We start from the raw sequence: 18,158 nt of genomic DNA on the forward strand, positions 1-18,158 counted from the left end.
ATTTTACCGAGGGGAATCAAGTACAGCAAAAACAATAAAGGACCCAGAACAGAACAGTTTTATAGTTTTAACAAGTGTCTTGTCACTGCTGTCAAGTCAAGTGTCTTGATTAAGTTGAATCATTTTCACAATAAAGAACTCATCTATGTCCATACATGCACATGATAACAGACTATTAGCATCACCTTTAATTCAGTGTGCCGGCCGACTTATCCCGGTCACTAGTGCTGAGTCAGCGCGTGGTTAATTCGGCTGCACACACACACACACACACACACACACACACACACACACACACACACACACACACACACACACAGTGAAAAAGCTGCTGGGACGGAGGCGGACGCTCAGAGGCTGGAGTTGTGAAAATGGAGCGATGAGAGTGTTGGACGACGGTCAGAGGAGCCTCAGGAGGGCCGTGAGTGGATTCTTTTGATTTGCTTTTGTCAGTTTCATGTGGTGAGTGTTTCCACTGAAGGAAGAGGACTTTGATGGATAGAAAGAGAGGAAAACAGAAACTGTCAGTTCCTGTTTAACCATCAATCATTTGTCTCAGAAGAGTTTTCACCTCATTTAAGTAAAGAGCGACATCAGGTGGGGATGACATCAACGTGACCTTTCACCCTAATGCTGCGGAGGATTAATTATGGATGTGTTGCTGGTTTCTTCCTCATGTTTACAATCTTTGGTTTCTCTGTGTTTTCCAACAAACATGTGTAATTAAGTGTGTGATCGTCGCATTCCAGCATCACGACTCATTAGCCGTCGCCATGACAGCCATGTGACAACAGTGTCTCTGATGGTGAGGATGTATAGACGGGAGAGAATCATCACGAGAATCACTCAATCAGATTTACAGCTGCGACGTGTGGATCAACATCCTTTAATCTCATGTAGCTATAACAATATTCTTGTATTTACAGCTCAATAGAAGTACTTATACAATCTTAATTACAGTCCTGCATTAGCTGCGATTTTAATATTGCTGTAAATCATAATACCTATAATTATCGTTTCTATTTACCTACAGCAGGGATTACAATTTTTTCTACGTCCCCATGAGCAAAATCAATTGGATTCAACTATTCTATTTCATATACGATGCTTATTTGGGCGTAGAATGGCCGCAAAGTGGCATCAAAGGTTCCGAATGGCGAATTTTGGGGCCAAGTTCCGACCTTGTAGCCTTGGACAACCAAATAACTTGTAACTTTGCACCGGCAAAGTTAAGATGACGATCTGTGACCTCGCGATGTTTGCAGCCTCAGTCTCCCGTTCAGCGACAGAAACGTTCCGAAAATCACAACTGCTTTGCTTCAATAGCCACCTAGGAGGTCACTATTTGAAAACTTTACTTATTATTTTTTTACTATCCGACTTAAATTGTTGTGTACTCCGCCTCACTCTCTCTCCGAGGCATTTTTCTGCACGGCGGACATTGTTTTTATTATAGTAAATATTACGCTCAGGTTAAAAATCTAAACCTTGGCGACAAAATTTAGCGTGTAGATCGTAATTATCAAATATAACATTGCAAAGGAAAATGAATTAAGAAGAAGAAAACTCACTGAGCTGATAGCTTCTGTGAAGGATCTGATGGAACCAACACATCTTTTTTAGCTTTTCTTTCATAATGCCATCACTGTGAGCCGCCATTTTGAATTACGAGATCTGACAGATTTCATACTTCTTTTTATTACTGTGTCCCACACTGTATAAAATACCTTTTTGGCTTGTGCGTTTTTTACCCAGATTAATTGTCCTCTGTTTCACTAGTGGAGTATGAAGCTCTGCAGGTGGCTCCTCCTGCAGGTGTTGCTCAAGTGGTCGTATAATGCTGTCAAAGGTAATGTGATGATAATTGTTGAAACAACTATTAGCATTCTCGTTATTAGCTCTAATTGTTAAATCTTACATGACTTGTTCAAGGTTAATAAAATCTTAGCATTCTCAGTATTAGCTCTTAATGTGAGTTAGTTTTACTTGTTTGGGATTGATACAGATCTTAGCATGACTTGTATAATCAAAACTAAAGCAACATTTTTAATCTCTGAGAGAATATATTTTTGTTTTCTTTTGTAACTCACCGGCTCGTCTTCTTCTCAGCCAGTCTCTGTCTCGGAGGTTCAGACATCTTTGCGACGGTCGCCGAGAACAGTCCGATGGGTCTCGTCGTCGCCAACATCAGCATCGCCGGCGATCCCGCGGCGGCGTCCGTCCGCCTGTGTCTCAACGGGAAAAACGCCGACTGGTTTTTCCTGGAGGACCGAACGGTCCGTCTGAACTCTTCGGACGCGAGAGTCCTTGACAGAGAGGTGAGATGCAACCGTGGTCCTCTTTTTATCCAGACTGAACCAGTGATCCATTGCCAGGTTGTTGGTTCTGTACTGATCGCCGAGCTCACCTGTTACGAGAGCGACATCAGGCAGGTAAGTGTTGATTGAAAGGAAAGACAAGAAGCAGTTGTTGAACTTGTGTCGTGATCAGTGTCAGTATCGGATCCTGGTGGAGATTCTGAACGAAAACGACAACAGGCCGTACTTTCTGATGGAGACAATTCAGCCGTTCACCGTCAGTGAGGTGCGTCTCGGGTTCTTTCATCGCTCAAATGTTCTGGACGTCGATGCTTATGAACTCTGCTGCAGCTGACAGCCGTGGACTCCGTCATCATCAACGTGAAGGCCGTGGACGAGGACGGAGACGTGATCTCCTACGTCATCGATCAATCTTCGGTCAGATGTAGGACGAGACATAATAAGTCGTGATGAGCTTCAGAAGCTTGCAGCCTCTGCTCAATATAATACTGTAGTTTGTTGTGTGTCTAGTCGTCACCAGCGCTCTCCTTCTCCTGCAAATACAACCCTCTAATCCTCCTGTAGAGATGAAAGAACTCAAATAGCTCCAGAAAATTAAAAGGTTCCGACAGTGCAACGGCGGATAGTTTCCAGTGTCCTGACGTCGTCTCTGACCTGCAGCCGGACGCCTCGTTCTTCAGGATCGACATGCCAAACAGTGGTAACGTGGTTCTCGACAAACCTCTGGACTATGAGACCAGAACGACGCTCGAGCTGAACATCTGGGCAGTGGTGGGTGACTCCCAGAAAGGATGCCGGAGAGAGAGAGGCCACATCGCTCACGGGATCGTGTTCCTTCACGCAGGAATCTAACTCCGTGGAGAGGTTCAACAAAACTGCGACGCTGACCATAAACGTCGCCGACGGGGACGATCAGTACCCTCGATTTCTGCCCTGCGAGCCCCTCGCCCCGGGCCTCCCTGTCTGTACAAGCCCCGCTTACTCTGCCAACATTACAGAGTCACAAGAGGTGACATATTGCAAGTGACTGGACGTATTCCAAATCACTCTTGATGAGACCGAAATGTTTTTGTGTTCAGAATACAGTTCTGGAATTCACCCCGGGACCCATCCGAGCTGAGGACGGAGACAGAGGACTGAATACTACCTTGATCTACACTATCCTGTCAGGTGCCTTAACCCTTTACTACCTGTGTTTGTTTAGGTTTTACAACTTGATTAATATTTGGTGTTTTAGACAAATGTGATCAGATTTGTAGTGTCTAACAATATGTCATAAGAAAATACATGTTATCATCTGTGAGCACACAGATAGGGCTGGGTATCAATCAAAAATGTAGGTTCCTGAACGGTACTTTTAATTTTAAAAAATGAATTCCAATTAAAATATAGTTACTTTGCACATTGTTTGCACACTGTTTTTACAGAAAAAATTATTCAAATAAGTCCACACAATAACAAGTTTTGATCATGATTGGATAAATCGTTGAGGAGTTACTGTAAATTTTATTGCTTTGATCTACTGGATGGTTTAAGTATGTAAGTAAGTAAGTAATTTAATAAAATATTTACTTTAAAGGTCAAGATAATACTGAGAACAACACAGGAGTTCCAGAAAATCAAGGAAAAGCCTGAACAAATAAAAACGTCTTAAGATGTTTCTTGAAAGAGTCAGTAGATCATCAAACACAGAGGGTCTGGAAGCGTGTTCAGGAACCATCAGTAGATTCTGATCCACAGACCTCAGAGCCCGAGCTGGGGTGTAAGGCTGGATCAGATCCCTGATGTAAGGAGGAGCCTGACCAGAAAGTAAGAACCAGAATTTTAGAATGGATCCTGAAAGAAACTGGCAGCCAGTGAAGAGTCTTAAAGATCAGAGAAATGTGAGTTCTTCTACTAGAGCGAGTCAGAATTCTCTGCTGCAGAGTTTTTTATCAACTGCAGGAGAGACAGCTCCTGCTTGTTTATACACGAAAATAAACTGTTACAATAGTCCAGACGAGAAGATACAAACGCATGGATTATAAGCTCCAGATCATGTTGTGACATCATTTTCCTAAATTTAGAGATTTTTCTCAGTTAAAGGAAACAGTTTACTTCTCTCTCTTGTGCTCTAGGGTTAGTTGTGTTCATCAGGTCTGTTCTTAGAGTGTGTACCGTCACATTTTAAGGTGTCTAAACATCGTGGTGTGTTGTGGTCGGGCAGGCGATGACAGCGGCAGATTTGTCCTTGATAACCAGAGCGGCGACCTCAGGTTGACTCGAGCCGTCAACGACCAAGGACGGACTTCCAGCTTCCAGCTGACTGTCATGGTACGATCGTTCTCACCACCGGCGTCACTTTCGTCTCACTCCTCTGCTCTCTGTGTCGCAGGCGTCTCAGTTGGACGACTCCCTGAAGTACTGCCTGGCCTCGGTGTCGGTCCGAGTTCTACGAAACAACCGGATCCGACCTTCGTTCAATACCGCGACCTACAAGGGTTTCGTGATCCAGAGCTCTAGTCCGGCCTCCATCGTGTCCACCTTTGGAAACCAGGTTCTTCAGCTGCACGTGACCGACCAGGACTTCTCTGACGTGTGGACATACTTTCTTTCCTGTCATGTGCACACAAGAGTGACCCTCTTGTCTCGTCTCAGGGCGTCAATCCCAACATTCGCTACAGCATTCGTCCGCCGTCCGCTGACGCACTGTTCCACATCACGGAGAGTGGGGTCCTCATCGCGCGAGCTGAGAAGCTCCGAACCTCGAGCAGAAACATCCTACAGGTGAGTTGAGACTGTGCTTCTGCTGATTGTTTGTTATTTAGTTCCAGAACGATAGAATAAGTTGTTAGTTATGACACCAATCATCTCAGTTCCTCTTGAAACTAAGAGTGTTCCTTGTGTTGATAGAAACTTCACAAATAGTAGACGTTTCTAATTGTAGCAAATCCCTTAATGGCAGTAGGTTGGAGACGGCGGTTTCATTTGGTTGCATTCATTTCTGTCAACGATGAAGTACTGAGAGTACATTCTACAAGAGAGAACAGAAAATAGCCTTTTATTTTGTTTTGCAAACACTTTTTTCACAACAATTTACACAGTTGCTTGTATACTGTTTTAACAGTAGGGGGAGCCAGAAACAAACATGTTCAATTATTTTGAGGGGGGCACAGACGAATACAGACAGTTTGAACACAACATAGACAGAAAGAGTGGCAAAGAGAGATACACAAAAACAACCAATGAACAAAATCAATTATATACAGTATAACTATAGGTTGACCTTATTTTGCTAGCAGAGTCAATCTCTAGGTATCTCAAAAAGGTGTAAGCCTTTTAAAAGGATTTAGCCAATACACTTTTATTCTGAAAAAACATGACTTGCCTAAGAGACAGGAAGTTATACTTGTAGCTTTTTTATGGAGGCGATTACTAAACATAGCTAATTAATCTCATTTGTAAGTGTGTTGCGTAGTTTATGTAAAGTGGTACTTTTAATTACTGTCGTCTGTACCGTCATTAAATAATCAGGGCTTTTGGAAGTCACGGCCAGATGGGATCCGTGTGAAGAACGATGATCCGTCATCGTCGTGGAAGCTTCTGTCATCATCATCCGCGGATGGCGAACCTAATTGCATCATAAATCTGCAGGTCGTAGCCAGAGACCAGGAATCCGGAGAAGAGGTTTCCGCATCGGTGGATGTCGAAGTCCTTCAGCAAGGACAAGCAGGTGATGATGTTCGCTCGTCTTCTATGAAGCTGCCGGGATCCCCGACGGACCTCGTCACGGGCCGGACAGAGCGGGTGACGTCAGTGGTCCTGGGCTTTCAGCCAGATGATCACGTGATACAAGCTGGGTTTACGTCACAGTTTAATACACTTTATAAGTGAGAGTCCTGTTAGATTAAAATGATTATATACGTATACGCCATACATTCTAAAAGATAATCAAAATATAAAGTATAAATAACTTGCTTGATCTAAGAGTTTGACACATTCACAATCAACATTCCACTCCAGACTGATTGACACTGGTTCGAGGCAAGCTTGGATCGGAATTAGAGATACGACACCGGTAATTTCAAACATCTGTTTATCCGCAAATCACACCTTAGATCGTAGATCAAAGAACGAAGCAAGACACACCCGGGAAAGGGGGGATAAAAGACGGAAGAGAAGATAACCCCCGCCCGAGAACTGTTGAATGATTAGATTACAAGAAAACAAATTAGGATGTCTCTCTGCGTGTGATCGGGACACAGGGAACTTGAAAGAACTATTTGGCCGGAAAGAGACGACCTCCCGGACGGGAAATTTGCCTTAAATATGGCGATGTTTCTACAGATCGGGACCTTTTCTGCCCGAGGCTATTGATCTGTACAGTTGCCGGGAGAAAGTGCGTCAGATCGACCGTAAATTGAAAGCTTGTATTTTGTTTGATTTGAAGCGCATATAAACGACCCGTTACACACTCAGGATTGTTCATCTTTCTCCACGAAGCGAAGTATAAGACCCGGGACGGAAGTGACGTCATGTTTTAATCGTTTTAGTCATAAAATGATTGGAGTACAATTGAATACGAAAGCCACCAAGTTCATTTTAGGTAGCACATAGCAGCTTGAAATAATAATCAAAATCACGCCGAGAAACCGTAGTAGTGGCACTACAAAATGGTACTGGGGGATGCAACACGTTTCTGATGCCAGGGACTCAACCTCAATGGGTTTCTAGCTAAACTAGCATTCATGTTTCTAGCCTTGATTCTGGACTGGACAGTGATGGCCAATTTTGACTTTCCACTTATTGCCCTACTTCTGAAATGGCAGAAATTCAGCTAAAACTAATGAAGACTTCACAATTAAAACCTTAAAGATAGTACCTCTAATGGACCTTTTAAAAATATATATCCATTTTGTTTGTCTTTTTTGAACCCTTGTGCCAAGACTCAAGGTGACCTAGTGGCCAAAACAAATGTGTTTGAGGTATCCCTTGGTCAACATGGATATCTGTTAAAAAAAAGGTCCAATTAGTGAGACTCGTCATATCCCTTATGTTATCTCAGGGTCAAGATGAGCCCGAGGCCTGAAAACAAATGTATTTGTGGTATCCCTTCTGATGTCTCTGGGTCAAGGTGAACTGAACGACCTCCACAGCTGCATATGTGTTGTTCTAGTCTCATAGTCCAGAGGTTTGTCGAGAAGTCTCAGCTGTCCTTCATCTTGACCCTGAGATAACACAAGGGTTAAGGTTTAATTTGTCAACACTTGCTTTGCTACATGAACCCAAGTCTTGCACAAGGGTTTAGGATTTTAACTACTGACTGTAACACTCTGATGTAGGCTGTCTGGATTTAAAAGATTTGAATCAGGTAGATAGAGTTACAGTGGCCTTCCACGATGACAAAAAAGTACTAAAAATCATTCCGAAAATTGTCAAAACTTAAAGGATCCCAATTCTGCTGTACAATTATTAGATTATAATCTAGATAGTATTATGTTTTAAGTATTTGAGATATGGTTGATCTTAATACACCTATAGGTTGTGTATATGTATATAGGTATATGTTTGGCAGTAGAAGTCCAGATCGATACACTGCCCATGTGAGCAAGATCAGCTTGATTTGTGGATCCAGATGGACGTCTTTTGAGAGTGGGTTCTTCACTGTCTTTTGTGTGTTTGTCGCAGTCCCCGGTGGTGCCTTCATGATGGATTCGTTATTCGTGGATGTCGATGTCAGGCTGGCCGGAAGCATCGCCATCATTATCCTGCTGTTGTGTTTATCTGCGGTTGTGCTGCTGCTCCTGCGAACCACCAGGAGGCGAGAACAGCCCGAAGAACCAGAACCAGAAGAGCCAGAAGGCAGAGGTGTCGTCGCGGTACGACGGAGGAGTTACGGTGGGTCGGAGGTGAACGTGGACCGCTGACTCATGGTTCTCATGTGCAGGTCACAGCCGGTGCCCTCCAGAGAACCTCCTTCAGTGAGATGTCCACACACGAGTACCAGTCCTCGGCCAGTTTTCACGGCCGTCACGGAGTCTACACGAGGAGACAGTCCTACCTCCCAGCTACGTCCACCTCGTTCGTCCTCATGGACTGTGAGGACAACGGCGACTCCACCAGCCTCCCTGGAGACGCTGAGGGAGCAGAGCTTGAAACACAAGGTCGGCAGTTTGACCAACACCGTGGATCCAACGAGGAGGACGACTCGAAACGATGTTGAGGAGAAGGAAAGCGATTGAAAAGGAGTCAAGACTAGGGATTGGATAATTGGGCTCCTGGGCGACATGCGGCCCTTTGACTGTATTAATGTGGCCCCTCATGAGGTCAGAGTGAAGCTCTAGATCAACCAAGGGAACCAAGGTGTCCTCGGGGACCATGAGAGTAGCCTGAGAGCCTTTTTTAATGCATTGTTTTTAACTGAAGCCTCTTATAACGTATGACTTACTATGTAATGAAATTATCGGTAATTATTTCCAGAACAAATAACAAGTCCTTGATGTATTTTATTTAACGTTAATAATGTATTAGAAAGCAACGTTTTCTCCCTTTCAAACAAACTTGTAGTAGACGTTTGGATCACATAGTGCCCTTTGTTATTTGGAATTATCAATATCTTGTTTAAGTGCTTAATTTTAGCTATTCGTTTTTAAACTTGTCCGTCAGATTTAAATGTAAGTGGAAAAATATGTTTTTGAAATAAAGAGTATTTATTTCATACTTAGATGTTCTGTGTATTTTACGATTTATATATTAATTAAACGCAAATCTTATTTAGTAATAGTATTTCTAATCACAGCATTTAATCTTTAATTTAATTTTTTTCCTGAATTTTTAAGAGGTTTACTGTAATATATTTCCATAAGTTTTTTCTTTCAGCCCCTCACTAAAGCGTCACGACATATTGTGAAGACATGTGACTGTTGGTGTCACAATTTATGGAGTATATCTAACAAACACAAAAACAAAAAAACTGATAAATCCGAGATCAACCACAAGAACTTGCCATGTAGCCTCGAGCTAGCTGAGCTGACCTCTAGAAGGTGCATTCAGGGACCATATAATAGTGCGAAATTACAAGGGTCATAAAAAATAACATGAATAAGCAACACATTTATTATTATTATTATTATTAATACTAAACCAACTTCCAATGACTGAAGAAGTTTGTCATCATATAAAAGTTGATTCATTTAAATGATTTGATTTTATTCTGTTTTTATAAAGTCAAGTATTTCTGTTCTAAGCTTGTTCTGAACCGAATATTTACTGTTAAGTTACAAAAACATCCTCCTCTCATCCTTTCTCCCAGGAGTACCATCACAAGTATTTATCAGTGTCATACTTGTGTTACTGCTGCCTTTTGACAATACATTTTGTATTATAAGACTAACAACAAAAGTATTTTCTAGTACACAAAACCCCCTAATTGTGTATCTGTATTTTTTTGTATATTATAATTATGCTTTACGCTGAAAATGTTCCATAATGTTGGTTAATAAATGAGCGTCAAGCAACATTAGTTTATTAGAATAGAAAATAGAAAAGCTTTATTCATCCCCAGAGGGGAAACACACTTATTAAGATTAAGTTCCTCAAATGTAGTCATTTCACTTCCCGTTTGTGTAGATGAGAAACTAGCTCAACACACTTCCTCGCTCACTGACAACAAGTTGTGTGTGTGTGTTTCAAAAGGTTGTGTGTCTGTGGTGACGTGTAGTCTGACACCTTTGGTTCAATTAAAGTTAAATGTTTGTTTACACAAGCGTGTGTTACTCCGGTGATACAGTGTAGCTGCACCGCCCTCTGCTGGTCGCTCTGGAGAATTACCTACAGGTAGCTGTGGCCGCCCCCAAAAGGTGAGACGCATGTTGCCATGGTGACGAGTGGGGAAAAGCGCCGGAAGGTCATTGTGTGTCGTTCAAACTTTTAACGATAAACGTAGAAAAAAAACCCATTTGTTTCATACAAATTTTTTTATTTGACTGTATTTAGTTTAATTATGTCTAGATTTAGTTAGTAACCCGTTAAAACGAAACCTCAAAGTTACCGGAAGAACAGATGAGGAACAAGTTAAGGGTTTGCACTCGTGCGGTGATGTTGCTCTGCCCTAGAAAATAAAAGTGTTAAATAAAATTACGTTTTTAATTTTTTATTTTATTTCAATAGATCTATTTGAAACTGTAAATATATTTTAAAAGCAGTGGAGTATTTAATGAATAACAGCATTGTGATTTATTAGCTGCAATAATAATAATAATAATAATAAACAAAAATAATAATATTAATTTTAACAATAAAGTGTTCCAAAAGCAGCTATAATATCCTCCCTGGGCCTTCACACCCGAGTAGGACATGACTGGGAACCCCTCCTTAAGTGGGCGTGCAGGAGACACCCCAAAAAGATGCCTCAACTGGCTTCACTCTCTGTGCAAAAGCAGTGTTTATCATTCGAGTGTCTCCTGAATAGCTGAGCTCTTCTCCTCTAAGGCGAAGACCAGGCAGGAAAAAAATTAAAGTATGGCTTTTTGACAAAAAAAATTGTAACCACAGGTGAGAATAGAAACATGGATTTACCTGAAAGTCAAGATCTTCCTTCACCACGACACACTCATGACTGAGGTCGCTGCACAGATACACATGTTGAGCTCAAGCTTCACCTTTTTTCCCCTCACTCGTGAGCAAGATTCTCTCCTACAACCTGGAAATAATATTACACCCTTGTACGACGACTAAAGGAGCATGGTCTCAGATTTAGATATGTTGTGTACACAATATATACATCTTTATTGTTTGAGCGGGTTTAAAATCACAAACCCACACCATGTTAGTTAGAAATTAAATTATATGGATCTGTTGTTAAACTTCACTAAACAGTGAGTTCTAAAATCAAGTTAAGAGAAATATATATTTTTAAAATAATATGTTGTGAAGCTAGGAAGATGTGACTCAGAGGTAGAGAATAAATAATGTACAATAAACAATAAACAATAAAGATGGAGTTATCTGTGATGACTGAAATTGTCTAGAATATTTAAAATAATAAAAACAACTAAAACAAACTTCAGAATCTTGTTATCATACAAATACAGTTGCAACAAATTAAATTATTTTGCAACTTTTTCGTGTGAGTAATTTTGTGGACAAACTACTTGATGATTCATAAATTCATTCGAAGGCTCTTATGTTGACATGCGACATCTCTGACAGGAAGTAGCGTCGACGCCAGCTTACCTGGACCGTCCCGATCAACACAGCGAAGTGGATCAACGGGTGGACCCGAACTCAATCTGGACCGGTACCAGGTGAGTTCTCCTTCTCAGTCGTTGACACCGCCTAAGGGTTCTGTCCTCGGTTGGACAACCATGAACGGTGATCGGGTTTGAAAACGAGTGACAGCGTTTATAGACAAACTTCACTCACGGGTTCCCTTTTTGCAGATTTGATATTGACACGAGCGTCTGTCTCTTCATAGTCGTGTGTGGATCGAAAGCTACGTTTCTAACAAACGTGTGTCAAACTTCCTGAAAAAAGTGTTTCAGATTATTTCGAATAATCGAAGTGTGATAGAGAAATAGTTACAAAACTCGCCACATCAACGTAAACACTCGCGTAATGTTGGTCAAAATGGAAAAGTTTTGTAGGTAATATTTAGTAAATAAACAAGTAGGAATTTACTGATAAAAGTTGATTAAAAAGTTGTATTTAATATTAAATAATTAATCTTTTTATTAATTTTTCTTTCCTTGCTTTTTTTGTTTTCTTACAAAGTGAAATTTGTATTTCCTACTTAATTTTATAGTTATATAATAATAATAATAATAACTGCTTTTTAATGGTAAAAATTAGAATCTTCAAGTTCGATTATAATTCAAGAAACATCTTAAGACGTTTTTATTTGTTCAGGCTTTTCCTTGATTTTCTAGAACTCCTGTTGTGTTATCAGTTTTATCTTGATCTTTAAAGTATATACTTTATTGAATATTGTTTTGGTTGTTTAAGTGCTTTGTGACCCTGGTCTGGAAAAGCGCTATACAAATAAAAATCTTACTTACTTACTTCAATGTGGGACTTTCCTCCATGGAGTAATTGTCCATGTTCTTGTTAAAAATGAGTTGTATTTACAATGACATTGAAATATATATATTATGAAATTCTCATTCTTTTAAGAATCCCACACAAGCGTGATCTTATCTTGATTAAAAACCTCAATTATTTTCCCACTTATTCACCTTCTTTCTTGTCTCCGCCCCCTACAGTCTACTCCAGGTCTACTCCAGGTCTCCTCCAGGTCTACTCCAGGTCTCCTCCAGGTCTCCTCCAGGTTTCCTCCAGGTCTACTCCAGGTCTACTCCAGGTCTACTCCAGGTCTACTCCAGTCTCCTCCAGGTCTACTCCGTGTCATGCCCAATGAGTGCGCAGCCGCGGCGCATCCGTCTCAAGCCCTGGCTGCTGGCCCAGGTGAACAGCGGCAGGTACCCCGGCCTGCAATGGCTGTCGCCGGACCACCGTCTCTTTCAGATCCCCTGGAAACATGCCACCCGCCACACGCCCACCTCCGAGGAAGAGAACACCATATTCAAGGTTGGGAAATTTGGCCATTTAAAAAAAATATATATATACCTCTCTCTCGACCCAATTTAATTTCACCGGCGACGTAAAGGAAATGACATCACAGGAAGTTGAAGCTAGCTTTAGCGGGGTTGCTAACGAGTGCAGAGCTTAACTTTAAGAAACATCTTAAGACGTTTTTATTTGTTCAGGCTTTTCCTTTGATTTTCTGGAACTCCTGTTGTGTTATCAGTTTTATCTTGATCTTTAAAGTATATATTTTATTGAGTATTGTTTTGATTGTTTAAGCGCTTTGTGACCCTGGTCTGGAAAAGCGCTATACAAATAAAAATTACTTACTTACTTACTTAAATTGTCTTAAACGGCAAATCATTTGAGTTTATTCTGCAACAAAAACAACAATAATGACAGATAAAGATGATGTCATTCAAACTTCCTAATGGTGTGACAAGGATGTTCAAATACTTTTGTGAAAAACATTTTGTTTAAGAAGTGATTAAAAAAACAACCTAGATTATATTTTAATACATTTTCAGTTGTCGCCTGGAAAAATTAAAAGGATTTGAAAGTGAAAACTTTCTCAACCAGTTTTCACTTTGAGCTTCTTCTTCATTTGGAGGGAAAAGCAGAAAAGAGTCGTATTGTTGATCAAATGAAATGTTTCACTACCGCAGAACTTCCTGTTGGGCTATTCACCCATGATTATGTCACATCCTGTCCGTCCTCCCCGCTTCTGCTTTTACTCGGTTCTAATAAACGTGTTGTCTGGGGGGCCGGGGGGTGATGGTGGGGGGCCGGGGGTTTTGGTGGGTAAGTCTGGGAATGATGTGACGATACCATGTGTCGCTCAGGCCTGGGCCCTGGAGACCGGTAAGTACCAGGAGGGCGTGGACGAGCCCGACCCGGCCAAGTGGAAGGCCAACCTGCGCTGCGCCCTCAACAAGAGCCGGGAGTTCCAGCTCAAGTACGACGGCACCAAGGAGACGCCGCTGCAGCCGTACAAGATCTACGAGGTGTCGGAGCAGCACGCCAGCGCCGGTGAGGGAGACGCCACTTTCTTTTATTTCTTTTTTTTTTTAAACAAACCTGCTGAGGTCGGCGTTTTTTATTTGTGTGTTTTTTGGTTTTCAGATGCGATCGAAGAGGACGAAGACGAGGTGAGACACACACACAGGTGGACCGCAGGGGGGTCGTCACTAACGGGTCGTGATCGGTCCCGTCTCTTAGATGCCGAACCTCATGGACCTGAACATCAGCGATTATGAACGCCGGCGTTACCACGGCAACGGCGGGGACGTCATCAATGGTCTGTTTTTAGTTTTGGTTTGGAGCAAATGTCGTTTATCCGTCACTTATCTTATGTTGAACGCTGACATATTTATGGGTCATCATATCAACACGACCATTAATCCATATTCAACCAACCATCTGATGGGTCGGGTCAGAACCTGGACCTCCTCGGATCATCTGAACCCTTCGTCTCTCCTCAGATCTCAGGATCAACGAGGCCTCCAACTTCGCCTCCTATCCGGTCCACGCGGCAGAAAACCCCTCAAGTTTATCCACCAACGTGACTTTCGGAACCCCCCAAGTCCTCTCGCTTCCCCTCCAGCCCATGACCTCTGACCTCTCCGACACAGATTTCCAGGCTCAGGGGCAGCAAATTCTGGACCAGGAGCGTTTCCTTAATCCAGGTCCACTCCGGGATTTGGACGCTTTGGCCCCTACAGAGGGTCTGATGGAGACCAGTAACATGAGTGGAGTCCAGGACCAGGATGATGGTCAGAACCAGACCTGCAAGTTCGACCTGCTCAGCAGCATTCCACGTGAGTGACCTTAAGCTCCACGGTCCAGAGACACGTCTGGGCTGAATAATGAGGTGGAAACATGTTTTTAACTCCATTAAAAATGATGACAAAACAACAAGTAACTGCCGCGGTGACAGTATTAGTTAAACTAACAATAGCAAGTGTTTTTGTTGTTTATGGAAGTAGATCAGTGTCATCACAATATTCTAGGGTTAAATTTAACATTTCAAATGTTGAAACTCTATTGTTTTTATTTAAATGTTTTTTTTAAAGCATTGATTTCAATTATGTCTTTATTGAAATGTTCAAACATTTTTAATCTATTTAAAAAAAAATGCATGTTCAAAATGAATGAATTTACTGTCTTGAAATGTGTGCTGGTGATAGTGATGTGGAGTCTGAAGGTGAGAAGGCTCGAGGTGGAGGAACATGGAGGCAGATTTTTTATTACACATTTTTATAATTCCAATGATTCAAAATGAAAATTCTTCAAAATTCTTTGCATTTTAAATGTATGGCCTTTTTGAATAATTTAATTGAATACATTATTTATTAATATTAAACAAATTATATATTATTTTTCATATTAAAAGTATTTTTTAAATTGAATAATAAAATAAATAAAAAATGTTTTTTCTTTCTTTTCGAAATGAATTATTATTGTTTACACATTTCTAAATTCGAATTTAGTTATTAAAAAAACAATTTACCTGCAATTCAATATGTCTTAATTCATAATTTCTTTAATAATGTAATAAAATAATTTCTAAGTTGAAATATTTTTTATTGAAAGTGAATTTAAAATCTAATATTTAAAAATTACATTTTAAAATAATTATTATATATATTTTTTAATTTTCATATTCTCAGTTCAATAATTAGAAATACATTTTTCACAATTATTCTTTTTTTTAAATTGAATTAATTAGATATTTTATAAATTTAAAGTTTCAGTTTTCTTTCTTTTTTTTTTTTTAATTCAAATTATTTTTAAAACATGCATGCATACAGTTTGATGTTCTACTTCCAATAATTAAAAAATAATATTTCTTAATTATATATATATATATATATATATATATATATATATATATATATATATATATATATTTTAAACTCTGTAGATTTTAAATCCAATATAAAAATGTTGTTATAAAATTTCCAGTGAACAACACTTGAAATAAACAGCCCAACATTTAAATAAAAAAACAATTCAATATTCTGTTGGTACTGATCTACTGAACTACTTGAACATTAACCATGATGGACATAGAGATTCATAATATGTTCATAATAGCACTTGAACGCACCATTGAGGTGTTCAGAGGGCTTCAAATAAAGAGATTGAAGGATGCCTGTCAAATTTAAGTTCCTCTTGACCAGAGCAAGGCTTGTGCTCAACACCAGACGTGTCTCCTCAGTGACGGACCTGGACCTGAAGATCTTGTACCGCGGCCGCTCCATGGGCTCGCTGACCGTCAGCAACCCTCACGGCTGCCGGCTGTACTACGGTCACCTGGAGCCCACGCCACACCAGGTGGAGCTGTTCGGACCGGTCACCCTCCAGCAGGTCTGCTTCCCCGGCTCGTCCGAGATCCAGAACCAGAAGCAGAGGAACTACACGGAGGCCCTGCTGGACGTGATGGACAGGGGCCTGATCCTGGAGTTCTGGCAGCAGGACATCTACGCCGTCCGCCTGTGTCAGTGCAAGGTGTTCTGGTCGGGGATGGGGATGCCGGAGCAGGGGCCGCCGAACCCGATGGAGCGAGAGAAGAAGATCAAGGTCTTCAGCCTCACCGACTTCCTGCAAGGTGAACGTCGGGAGCTGCTTCAGGACCTTCTGTGAAGCTAACTTCCGGATCCTCTACAGGGCTCATCATGTTCCACAAGGGCGAGGCTCCGAGACCCCCGCCCTTCGAGACCTACTTCTGTTTCGGGGAGGACTGGCCCGACAAGAAGCCCAAAGAGAGGAAACTGATCATCGTCCAGGTCGGTGGCATTAGTCGAGAATCTGCTTTCTGGCTCAGCTCTTTTTTTTCACTTTCACTCATGAAAGAAATCCTCAGAGAGCAGTTATGAGTTCAAGTCCAGGCTGGGAGGTGTGAGAGCAGGACAGAGGGGGGAGAGAAAGACGGGAGTCGGGGGGGAATACCTAAAGAAAAAATGAGAGGGGGGGTGAGCGAGGAAAGAGGAAGCAAGAAGGACAAATGGGGTGAATGATGACGAGAGGGAGGAGTGAAGATAAATTGAGGTGAAAGGTGAAGGAGTGCAAAAGGGGGAGGAAGGTCGAGTTCATCAGAAGTGAAACTGGCCTCCTGTCACTCTTCCTCTTCCTCACTCTTCCTCTTTCCGAAGGTGGTCCCGGTGGTGGCACGGATCCTGACCGAGATGTTCTCCGGCGACCTCAGCTGGTCCAACGACAGCATCCGCCTCCAGATCTCCAACCCCGACGTCAAGGACCAGACGGTGATGCAGTTCAAGGAGATCCAGAGGCTCCTGCAGAGTCAGCACATCCACGGGCCCTGGAACCCCAGCGTCCCCTGAACTCTCCCCTACATAAAAATGAACTCCACACATGTAGACCCTCTCGATTCCCAGCAACAAAAGTGATGCAGACTCTTTTTAAGTCAATTTCAATAAACCGTCTCAGTATTGACCTCCAACTGAACCTTGAAGTTTATTTGAGTTGGATGATCCTGGAGGTGAAGACTTGAAAGAACCATTTGACTCGACATGTGTCAATCCACCTCAAAGCTGCAGGTTTGCGTAAATCTCGCTCTTGCTTGACCAATCGTCTTAGAGAACAGAGTCAAACAGTAGCAGAGAAATATCAATAGAACTTCAGGCTTCATCTGCAGGTTCATCCAGAAATGTGAAGGTTAAAAGGTGGCGTTCAAGCATGTTTATCAGCTGATGCTGAGTCTTGTCAGTTCCTGTCGCCTTAATTGCACTTTAATAGTTTATTTGCTAATGTTTACTGACATAAAACGATTCTTAGAAAATATCAAGTATAATTATAACGTAAATATGAATCAAGTGTGAAGGAAAAAAGGAATTACAAAAACAAAATGCAACTCAATTAAACCCTTGAAAAAGATGGAGTAAAATGACTCGACAGGACAACATAAGGATGAACTGAAATTCAAACGTTGAATAGATTCAACTGTCAAGCATCAGGATATAGATCACGTGAAGCTGAAGTTATTTAGACGTCTTAGAACAAAATGAATATTTACCAAACTCTCTGTAAGATCTTTCATATTCTCGGAGGATCATTATATCTAACTATCTTAATGTTTGTCTCGATCAAACAAATTCCTTTCCTTCCACATGTTTGAGGAGCAACAATTATGAAGAGGGTTTTCAAGGATGAACTTCTTGTAATGGAGGAGAGAGAGAGAGAGAGTGAAGGTCACCACTTTAAGCCAGAATGTTTGGAACACTTCTCAGGATAGAAGAACGAGCCGGGTCGTCCAACAGA

General features: G+C 41.4%; 2 protein-coding genes across 3 annotated transcripts; both read left to right on the plus strand.

Moving 5' to 3' along the window:
* The first annotated feature begins 348 nt into the window (after window positions 1–348).
* Window positions 349–8,949, plus strand: cdhr5-rs (cadherin-related family member 5, related sequence). Its single transcript, XM_087785804.1, has 15 exons — window positions 349–421; window positions 1,780–1,849; window positions 2,110–2,318; window positions 2,376–2,432; window positions 2,491–2,583; window positions 2,649–2,735; window positions 2,979–3,089; window positions 3,163–3,327; window positions 3,398–3,488; window positions 4,525–4,631; window positions 4,693–4,893; window positions 4,956–5,084; window positions 5,952–6,030; window positions 7,986–8,176; window positions 8,245–8,949. Exons 1-15 carry the CDS (start codon window positions 380–382, stop codon window positions 8,518–8,520), a joined length of 1,908 nt encoding a protein of 635 aa, XP_087641930.1. The 5' UTR covers window positions 349–379; the 3' UTR covers window positions 8,521–8,949.
* Window positions 8,950–11,539: 2,590 nt separating this feature from the next.
* On the plus strand, window positions 11,540–17,340 carry irf5 (interferon regulatory factor 5). Of its 2 annotated transcripts, none has more exons than XM_087786868.1 (9): window positions 11,540–11,602; window positions 12,557–12,881; window positions 13,721–13,907; window positions 14,001–14,026; window positions 14,097–14,175; window positions 14,360–14,695; window positions 16,099–16,488; window positions 16,548–16,666; window positions 17,033–17,340. In XM_087786868.1, the coding sequence occupies exons 2-9, from the start codon at window positions 12,708–12,710 to the stop codon at window positions 17,219–17,221; spliced, it is 1,500 nt and encodes a 499-aa protein (XP_087642994.1). In that variant the 5' UTR covers window positions 11,540–11,602; window positions 12,557–12,707; the 3' UTR covers window positions 17,222–17,340. The 2 variants fall into 2 exon arrangements, with proteins under 2 accessions (XP_087642994.1, XP_087642995.1); XM_087786869.1 differs by having other exon boundaries at window positions 11,546–11,601; window positions 12,567–12,881.
* The last annotated feature ends 818 nt before the right edge of the window (window positions 17,341–18,158 follow it).

This window comes from Callionymus lyra, chromosome 3 (assembly GCF_982586985.1).
Source record: "Callionymus lyra chromosome 3, fCalLyr1.hap1.1, whole genome shotgun sequence".
Classification (NCBI taxonomy): Eukaryota; Metazoa; Chordata; class Actinopteri; order Syngnathiformes; family Callionymidae; genus Callionymus; species Callionymus lyra.

Coding starts and splice junctions, on each gene's coding strand:
- cdhr5-rs (XM_087785804.1), top strand. CDS start 380: ATGAGAGTGTTGGACGACGGTCAGAGGAGCCTCAGGAGGGCC. Junction 2,736..2,978: donor ACGTCATCGATCAATCTTCG/GTCAGATGTAGG, acceptor TCTGACCTGCAG/CCGGACGCCTCGTTCTTCAG. Junction 8,177..8,244: donor AAGGCAGAGGTGTCGTCGCG/GTACGACGGAGG, acceptor TCTCATGTGCAG/GTCACAGCCGGTGCCCTCCA.
- irf5 (XM_087786868.1), top strand. CDS start 12,708: ATGAGTGCGCAGCCGCGGCGCATCCGTCTCAAGCCCTGGCTGCTGGCC. Junction 14,027..14,096: donor TCGAAGAGGACGAAGACGAG/GTGAGACACACA, acceptor CCCGTCTCTTAG/ATGCCGAACCTCATGGACCT. Junction 16,489..16,547: donor CCTCACCGACTTCCTGCAAG/GTGAACGTCGGG, acceptor GATCCTCTACAG/GGCTCATCATGTTCCACAAG.